Genomic DNA, 10,300 nt, shown 5'->3' on the forward strand with positions numbered 1-10,300 from the left:
ACTTTAATAAAGGGTTAGCGTTTTAATGTTCAAAATATTCTAATTTTATCACTTTTTTTATCATATAAAATAATATTCATTCCTATTTTTGTATTATTATTGACAACGTAGACCTATGTGTCATATTCGCTACGTTCATGTTGACGTCATCTAGCTATGCTCATGGAATTCTTATGAATGCAATGTATGGGAAATGTAGTTCTATTAAACAGTCACTCGCTGTAAATGATCGCAGTAAACACTACAACTCCCATCATTTTTGCTGGTCTAATCGGATCGAGACCGTTCCGTTAAAGCTACCATGTAATGTTTACTTCTTTCGAACAACGGCGTGTTCTCCTTGGCTAACACTGTTGGAGATCGCAGATGCGGTATCTAATGTCGTGTAAATCACATTTTCCCTGCGAGACAGTCGTTAAAACCACGGAATCCTATTTGCATCGGCAGTATTAGTGGTTCATCCTGCGGTCCGTGTTCATAATGGCGATGTTCCGCAGTTTTGTGTCTGCTGCTCAGCTCAGGCAGCATCAGCAGCAAAATGGAGCCGCAGCAGCCGCACCTGGGGAAAGCCTGGAGAGCCAGTTCTCCTGTCCCATCTGTCTGGAGGTGTACCACAAACCTGTCAGCATCGCAAGCTGCGCCCATACGTGAGTATAGACAGTGGCATTTCTTCCATTTCCATTTAGTGTCTCTGTTGTTGAGGCAAAACATCAATTTCGAGTGGTCACTTTGGCATTCATGCATGTACACTTCTACAGTATGTGCGTTAATTGCAAAAATATTTAACGATGTGGGCATAAAAAAATCACCAACCCCAATGTTTTAGACTAGGATAGTAGATTAAATCATGCCTAACGACACACGCTTTCAATATGCGTGTAATTATTTTATTGAAGATACATTTTGTAATGTCAGTCTTTGAAGATGGAAAAAAAACTGTTTGCATCCCTTTGTGCTTGCACGACTCCCAACATCATGTTTCTTTGTCAGCCTTGTGGCATAAAAAGGATGCTCGACATCTGCATCTTTTATTTTGTTTATGCGTTTTATGAACAAATTTCTAAAACATGTCTATACAAATAGAATCATCATATCCGTCTTTTGGGGGGTTTTGAGTTTCACTTCCCATCTGTCTGGAGGTGTACCACAATCCTGTCAGCATCGCAAGCTGCGCCCATACGTGAGTATAGACAGTGGCATTTCTTCCATTTCCATTTAGTGTCTCTGTTGTTGAGGTGTTGACATCAATTTCGAGTGGTCACTTTGGCATTCATGCATGTACACTTCTACAGTATGTGCGTTAATTGCAAAAATATTTAACGATGTGGGCATAAAAAAATCACCAACCCCAATGTTTTAGACTAGGATAGTAGATTAAATCATGCCTAACGACACACGCTTTCAATATGCGTGTAATTATTTTATTGAAGATACATTTTGTAATGTCAGTCTTTGAAGATGGAAAAAAAACTGTTTGCATCCCTTTGTGCTTGCACGACTCCCAACATCATGTTTCTTTGTCAGCCTTGTGGCATAAAAAGGATGCTCGACATCTGCATCTTTTATTTTGTTTATGCGTTTTATGAACAAATTTCTAAAACATGTCTATACAAATAGAATCATCATATCCGTCTTTTGGGGGGTTTTGAGTTTCACTTCCCATCTGTGCGCTGCGCAGGAGAGAACAAAGCGAGAAAGCTGCGAGCGATAATTCATATGTCTGTTTCGGTTCTTTGGAAAGAATCATTCGAACCGAATCGCAAATAGGACTGAATCAATCTGAACCGAGTTTAAGTAATCGACTGATCTTATGTTGGTTTTAATTTGTGTCTGTTGATTGGGAGCACAGTTAGGTTTGCTGTAATTAAAATGGTAGTAACTGATATTTGGTTATTTTGTTTGTAAAATTGATTTATCCTGGGACACTGCAAAACGTGTTGGTAACATGAGTACCTCAAACAAAGCGTTCGTTTTTTTAAGAACCAGAAATACGGTTGACATTAAAACAATCACAATCACCCCGAATTCTGGAATGAATCACTGAATCGGTTCCTGAATCAAATCATTAAAAAAGAGTGAACTTTACGACCTTAAAGGGATAGTTCACACAAAAATTTAAATTCTGTCATCATTTACTCACCCGCATGTCGTTCCAAACCTGTATGAGTTGCTTTCTTATGTTGAACACAAAATAAGATATTTTGAAGATTGCTGGTAATCAAACAGTTGGTGTTGCCATTGACTTCCATAGTAGGAAAAAAAATAGTCAATGGCAACCACCAATGAATTTTCATTGTTGGGTGAACTATCCCTTTAATACCCAGACATTCTGCTGTTGCCTTGGCAGATGCTGTCACTCACTTTAAGTTTTGAAACATGTCAAACAGCAATGTACACAATGCATAGTATTATTACTTTAATTCTGAAAGTCTCTTACAGCATGGGAATAGCGCTCTTTTAATAAAACAATTAATTTTTGCTTAATGTATTATCTCTTCATGAAGTGAATACATTTAGATTTTATGCAAATTCTTTGTAATGTTTACAGTTGTATTTATTCTTTTCTAAGTAATGTTTACTTTTTACAATGCTATAGTAAAGGTATTATGAACTTGCATTACAAAAAAAATCATCTGGAAATGACTTTGTAGAATGAAACACTGGCAGTATTGTTGAATTGAAGACATTTTCATAGAGAGAAACAATTTTGAGACAAGAGTTCTGAATTTATATTATTTAGAACGGTTTCTAAAATAACCCCCATTTGCTTTGGATGGCTGAATTGGTCGCTCTTTGATCCATGGAGCAGTATTGTGCTCCATAACAATAGATACATTTAGAGACACATTTGAACTGTCAGTATTTCAGCTAATGCAATTGTCAATATATGCAAATGTATTCACTTTTCAAAAGTCTTCACTTTTAGTCTTCACAGTCAATCAAATAAAGGCAGCTCGTTTTTTGGATTTGATTTTTATTATGTAGATGTTAATGAACAAGTCATACACAGCAATTTGTGCCTTTGATAACTGACATGTTTTGGTGCTTTGCTGTACTGTAGAGTGAAGAGTGAAGCTTTTTTTGATTGCTTTTCACCTGGAGGTCTGAGTAGCATTACTGGGAGGAGACTGGTTATCGCTGCCTGTTTCACGCTGAAACACCCAGGGACTGCCCTTGCCCTTTTACTGCCCTTTCAGAAAAAATGAATTTTTGATGAGGGAAACACTGTAACCTTCACACAGCTGCTGTAAACCTGAGGGATCTTTTTTCAAAATAATTGAAATGATAATTCCTTTCATGATAATTCCTGGCTGGTGGAACGATCTTCCCACCCCTATCCGGAATACTGAATCCCTGACAATTTTCAAGCGACAGCTGAAAACTCATCTCTTTCGAAGCTACTTGACTTGATCATAAAAAAAAAATTCTATCTCTTTATTTATTCCTTCTCTTTCTAGCTTGTACTTATTTGAACAATATTAAAAAAACGAATTATGTCTATAATCAAATAACTCTATGTTGTTCAGTGTGTGTTTATCTTAAAATATTACTTAAAATACGAAAGTTATTCTTGCGTTTACGTCATGAAAATCAGTGAAAAATTTCCCAACAAAAATATAGGCTATGTGTAAAAACACATCCTGTTTTTCAGCAATTTATTTGTTTTTAATGATGAGAAGATATGATACCAAATCAAGGTGTACCAAAACAAATGACGAAGATGGTGATGGCAATCTGCAAAATGGCTCGATAAGAGCAGAACCAAATTCAAAAAGTGCCAAAGTGTAATACTTATGTTTAGAGAATTTTACAACTGTGAACCATAGGAATAGCCTATAGTGTTGTTAACCTTATCAAACATTACCTACTGGTATTAGTGTAATGAAATTTGAGTTCTAATGAGTTTTATGCATTTAAATAGAGAAGTTGTCACACCTGCACTACTAGCCTGACAACAATAAGAGGCACACAGGCTTCACTTGTCTACCTGTCTATTTTCTAATGCATCCCCTGCTCTACCTGCCGAATGCAGATTAGATAGTTCTAAAGTAGGTTAAAAAAACTGTCCTAATCCTTATCTCTCTATGCCAACACCACCATATGTTCCTGCCAGAGATACAGGTGAGATTGTAGCACGTTGATTAAACTGTAGTTGACCGCCCTCATAAATAATGGGGGCTGCGTTCGGATGCTGTCTTTGGTTTTGTACAGAACTGCCCACACTCATATAATACATTCATATAACACATTCATGGGATGTGTAATGCTGTGGCTCATCTCAAGAGTAGGAGGCATATGCCTAAAGATTGATCCTTTTTAAGCCCTTCTTGCCTTTCATGTTGCTTTCTTTAATTTAAGTCAGAAAAGATTTGGTAGCTTCTCTGTGATCTTTGAGATATTTATTTGGTTTAATTCCACAAGGATCATGTCGGGTTGACATGAGGATGACTAAATGTCAGCTGAATTCTTTTCAGTTAATCTTCCCTGTTCGTCCAGTAGTCATAACTGATTTGCTGAAAAGCAGGTACGTTAATAATCTTGATTATGATTTGTGATCCACAAACATTACCTCTCAAACGTACTCACTCATTCACACCTGCTGTGGCTCAGAGCTGTTTGACTCATAGGGTCGTGATAAAACATATTAGAATGACAGATACTTCAGCTGAATTTGAAGTCTGTCTCACTCTCAACCGGTTATGATGTGTATATATTAGTGCTGTCAAACAATTAATTGTGATTAATCACATCCAAAATAAAAGTTTTTGTTTACATAATATGTGTGTGTACTGTGTATATTTATTATGTATATATAAAGACACACAGCATATATTTTGAAAATATTTGTATGTATATATTTATATTCATATAAATATATTTAGTATATAAACGTAACATATTTTTCTTAAATACATACATGCTTGTGTTTATTTTATATATACATGAATGATATTATTAGCTGTTAGTTATTATATACTTGCACTGTATGTGTATTGTCCAAAAGTTTTGTCTGTGCTTCCCAAATATATTTACAGTAGCTATTCTAGCAGAAGTGCAAAAATAAAATAAATAAATAATAATAATAATAAATAATATTATTTTTGTTATGTTGTTAGTTAATTAATAGAAGACAAGTGATAAACTGCTTTTATGCAGAGACAACTAAGTAAATCATTCATGATATGATTTCCCTCAGAAGTGTAAACACTGGCCCTTTTGGCACTATCACAACATTACTCTGTTTGTTTGAACATCCTGACCAGCTTGAGACAGCAATGTAGGCTCAACCTCAGGCGAGATCTGTTTGTTCAACTAATAGTGTCTACATTGTATCATCTTATATTTTGGTTGTATTTTCCTTCTTGTTAGGTCTTCAGAAAACTTTTATAAAGTTAAGGCTGACGATGGCTTCTGCTAAGTGCATCAGATGGTTGATGGAGTTGAGATCTTAATGTTCCTAGTTCAGTGACGCATTCAAGCACAACACATGGAGCTTTCTCTGGAGCTAGTGAATTAATCACCACAGTTAAGTGAGGTGCCAACACATGAATCCTGTTGTGTTAAGAATGATTGAGGAGGGCACTTAAGGTGAGTAAGAGACAACAGTAGGAGCGTTTCCATTACAGATTTGTGCAAAACTTTCGTGATATTTTATAAATGTCGATTAAAAAAGTTTTGCGAAATGACGGCGTTTCCATTAACCAATGTTATGTGACTAAAAAGTAACCTTTTGCCTCTCGCGATAAGTCATGGCAACGGATTTTGGCTATATTTATTCAAAGGAGTATGCGTGTATCTTTACAGAAGCAGCACAGAGAGCTGCTTCAGAAACGTGCGTGGCGCAGCTGGATTCTGGAATAAACACAAGCATTGTGTCCGCAATCAGCTTCGGTGGCCGTAACAGAGCCACACTGCACTGCAGACGTGTGCAGTGTAAATTGTCTAAGCATTAATGGTAGGGAAAGCCCCTTATACTGGAGAGCGGCCACGTATGATGTGTTTCTTGGAGGTTATAGTACATTGAAGAATGATCATATGACTTTTTACATACGCCATGTGACCTGTAAATGCAAAAAAGCCATTTCCATTGCAGTTTTGCGAATTATTCCTTTTTCGCATTGCCTGAAAAACCACCCCATGTGAGCGTAAAAACTTTTTTGCGATATATGGGCGTTTTTGCAAAATGTACGCATTTACATTAGGCATATTCTCAATTTCAATTTGCGCAATTTGAAGGGTAATGGAAACACGCCTAGTGAGATGATGAAATGAACCTGTAGCTGAATGAGAGAGAACGATGAATGGAAGTATAGATTTTCGGCCGATACCGATATGGTGGCCGATATATCGTGCATCCCTAATGTATATAAATATATATAAACTGAGCAAAAATATGCAATTTGGTGCAGTTGCTAATATATGGCTAAAAAGTAGGATGAAATTCTGATGTGAATCAGTGAGATCTTTCTAACAGTATAGCAGGCTACATAAAATGCATATAAATATCAGCTTTCACTCTATATCGCTCAATAATATTTAAATTCTTTGTTGTAGGCTATGTTTAAAGTGCTGTAGTTTTTATTGTTGGGGACAAAACATAATGCAAATGCAGTGCAATACGATGATGATTGAGATGACTGTGAGATGTTCAAATTATTAAAATGGTATATGATATATTGAGGAACGTTTACTCATATCATATTTTATACTAAATTAATATGATTAAAAAAACTAATTATGTCTATAATCAAATAACTCTATGTTGTTCAGTGTGTGTTTATCTTAAAATATTACTTAAAATACGAAAGTTATTCTTGCGTTTACGTCATGAAAATCAGTGAAAAATTTCCCAACAAAAATATAGGCTATGTGTAAAAACACATCCTGTTTTTCAGCAATTTATTTGTTTTTAATGATGAGAAGATATGATACCAAATCAAGGTGTACCAAAACAAATGACGACATATATTTTGAAAATATTTGTATGTATATATTTATATTCATATAAATATATTTAGTATATAAACGTAACATATTTTTCTTAAATACATACATGCTTGTGTTTATTTTATATATATACATGAATGATATTATTAGCTGTTAGTTATTATATACTTGCACTGTATGTGTATTGTCCAAAAGTTTTGTCTGTGCTTCCCAAATATATTTACAGTAGCTATTCTAGCAGAAGTGCAAAAATAAAATAAATAAATAATAATAATAATAAATAATAGTATTTTTGTTATGTTGTTAGTTAATTAATAGAAGACAAGTGTTTTAGAGGTTACGATAGTAAATTCTATCATGGGCTTTTATGCAGAGACAACTAAGTAAATCATTCATGATATGATTTCCCTCAGAAGTGTAAACACTGGCCCTTTTGGCACTATCACAACATTACTCTGTTTGTTTGAACATCCTGACCAGCTTGAGACAGCAATGTAGGCTCAACCTCAGGCGAGATCTGTTTGTTCAACTAATAGTGTCTACATTGTATCATCTTATATTTTGGTTGTATTTTCCTTCTTGTTAGGTCTTCAGAAAACTTTTATAAAGTTAAGGCTGACGATGGCTTCTGCTAAGTGCATCAGATGGTTGATGGAGTTGAGATCTTAATGTTCCTAGTTCAGTGACGCATTCAAGCACAACACATGGAGCTTTCTCTGGAGCTAGTGAATTAATCACCACAGTTAAGTGAGGTGCCAACACATGAATCCTGTTGTGTTAAGAATGATTGAGGAGGGCACTTAAGGTGAGTAAGAGACAACAGTAGGAGCGTTTCCATTACAGATTTGTGCAAAACTTTCGTGATATTTTATAAATGTCGATTAAAAAAGTTTTGCGAAATGACGGCGTTTCCATTAACCAATGTTATGTGACTAAAAAGTAACCTTTTGCCTCTCGCGATAAGTCATGGCAACGGATTTTGGCTATATTTATTCAAAGGAGTATGCGTGTATCTTTACAGAAGCAGCACAGAGAGCTGCTTCAGAAACGTGCGTGGCGCAGCTGGATTCTGGAATAAACACAAGCATTGTGTCCGCAATCAGCTTCGGTGGCCGTAACAGAGCCACACTGCACTGCAGACGTGTGCAGTGTAAATTGTCTAAGCATTAATGGTAGGGAAAGCCCCTTATACTGGAGAGCGGCCACGTATGATGTGTTTCTTGGAGGTTATAGTACATTGAAGAATGATCATATGACTTTTTACATACGCCATGTGACCTGTAAATGCAAAAAAGCCATTTCCATTGCAGTTTTGCGAATTATTCCTTTTTCGCATTGCCTGAAAAACCACCCCATGTGAGCGTAAAAACTTTTTTGCGATATATGGGCGTTTTTGCAAAATGTACGCATTTACATTAGGCATATTCTCAATTTCAATTTGCGCAATTTGAAGGGTAATGGAAACACGCCTAGTGAGATGATGAAATGAACCTGTAGCTGAATGAGAGAGAACGATGAATGGAAGTATAGATTTTTAAAAAAGCTTTGCTATAGGTTACTAGTGACTGCATGTACTAGATTAAATATCTCTTTTAACCGCCAAGAAGTCTCAGAAATGCAAGAATATTGCAATTGAATACTAGGCTCATGTTATATATACAGTTGTGGACAGAATTATTGACACCTTTGTGTCCTTTGTGTCTTTGTGTACAGTGGGGAACACCTTTGTGTCTTTGTGTACAGTGGGGAAAATATTTATTTGATCCCCTGCTGATTTTGTAAGTTTGCCCACTTACAAAGAAATTAAGGGTCTGTCATTTTTATGGTAGGTTTATTTTAATGTATAGAGACTACCAACCAAAAAATCCAGAAAAACACATTATATAAAGGTTAGAAATTGATTTGCATTTCAGTGAGTGAAATAAGTATTTGATCCCCAAGCAAAACATGACTTAGTACTTGGTGCAGAAACCCTTGTTAGCAAGCACAGAGGTAAGATGTTTTTTTGTAGTTGGCCGCCAGGTTTGCACACATCTCAGGAGGGATTTTGATCCACTCCTCTTTACAGATCCTCTCTAAACCCTTAAGGTTTCTTGGCTGTCATTTGGCAACTCGAAGTTTCAGCTCCCTCCACAGATTTTCTATAGGATTGAGGTCTGGAGACTGGCTAGGCCACTCCATGACCTTAATGTGCTTCTTCTTGAGCCACTCCTTTGTTGCTTTGGCAGTATGTTTTGGGTCGTTGTCATGCTGGAAGACCCATCCATGACCCATCTTCAGTGTTCTGGCTGAGGGAAGGAGGTTTTCATCCAAGATTTTACAGTACATGGCCCTGTCCATTTGCCCCTCAATGCGGTGAAGTCGTCCTGTACCCTTAGCAGAAAAACAGCCCCAAAGCATGTTTCCACCTCCATGCTTGACTGTAGGGATGATGTTCTTGGGGTCATAGTCAGCATTTCTCTCCCTCCAAACACGGCGAGTTGAGTTAATGCCAAAGAGCTCAATTTTGGTCTGCGTGCAGGTCCCCTACCCTCTTGATGGAGGCCAGTGCAAGCAGGAGCAGAGTTCCCCTTCAGGAACTCGAGCTGCGTCGAGCAGCGAGATGTCAGGGTGACGTAAGCACCAGAAAGCATAAAAGCGCATCCGGCAGGGCGCAAACCAGCTTCTGCTCTTCAGTAGCACTCTGTGTATGTGTCTGTCTATTTACTGTTGTCTGTCTGCACAAGCACTCATATATATAAAACAATGAGAAAGTCTATGGCGAGTGAATGGCAGTACAAACGCTGTGTTCCTCCCTGCCCACGATATCTGACGGCAGGGGATACACATGATTTGCTTGTCATTTGTTTGGGAGCGGAGCATGCACGGTCAGCTCTCGAGGGGGCTGATTGTCATGACTGCGAGCTGCTATGAGGAGCTCGTGGAGGTTGTGACTCGTGCTGTAGCCAAATTAAATATCGATTGGCCAGCCGAGAAACAGGACGCTCATCCTAAGAGCAAATTAGACGAGCATTTCCTGAAAGCGAGGTCACAGCCTTCACGACAAGGCCTTACGTTTTTTTCCCGATCTCCATGCCGATGTGTCAAGATCGTGGGAAAAACCGTATTCTTCCCGTATATATAGCCCCACAGTCTCTAATTATTCTAATATCGTGGGGCTGAATGAGAAGGGATGTGGGGCGATGCCAATGGTGGAGCAGACGCTCGCGAGCTATCTCTCCCCATCCTCAGCATCGTCCCTGAAGGCCCCGAAGCTTCCCACCAGGCCTGTTAAGCTTACATCTAGTCTGGTTGGGAAAGCTTATGTCCAACCTAGACCTGGCATCTACCCCAGGTTCCCAAGTTCTCTCTT

General features: G+C 37.6%; 1 protein-coding gene across 1 annotated transcript in view; it reads left to right on the forward strand.

Annotated features, from left to right (window-relative positions):
- The first annotated feature begins 269 nt into the window (after positions 1–269).
- The window catches only part of LOC107561427 (RING finger protein 166-like), a 47,609-nt gene continuing 37,578 nt past the window's right edge, over positions 270–10,300 (forward strand). Inside the window, exon 1 of the mRNA XM_016245870.1 lies at positions 270–647. Coding sequence (XP_016101356.1) covers positions 481–647 — 167 coding nt within the window. The 5' untranslated portion in view covers positions 270–480. The remainder of the gene's footprint in view (positions 648–10,300) is intronic.

This window comes from Sinocyclocheilus grahami, unplaced genomic scaffold (assembly GCF_001515645.1).
Source record: "Sinocyclocheilus grahami isolate Dianchi unplaced genomic scaffold, SAMN03320097.WGS_v1.1 scaffold772.1, whole genome shotgun sequence".
NCBI classification, from domain to species: domain Eukaryota; kingdom Metazoa; phylum Chordata; class Actinopteri; order Cypriniformes; family Cyprinidae; genus Sinocyclocheilus; species Sinocyclocheilus grahami.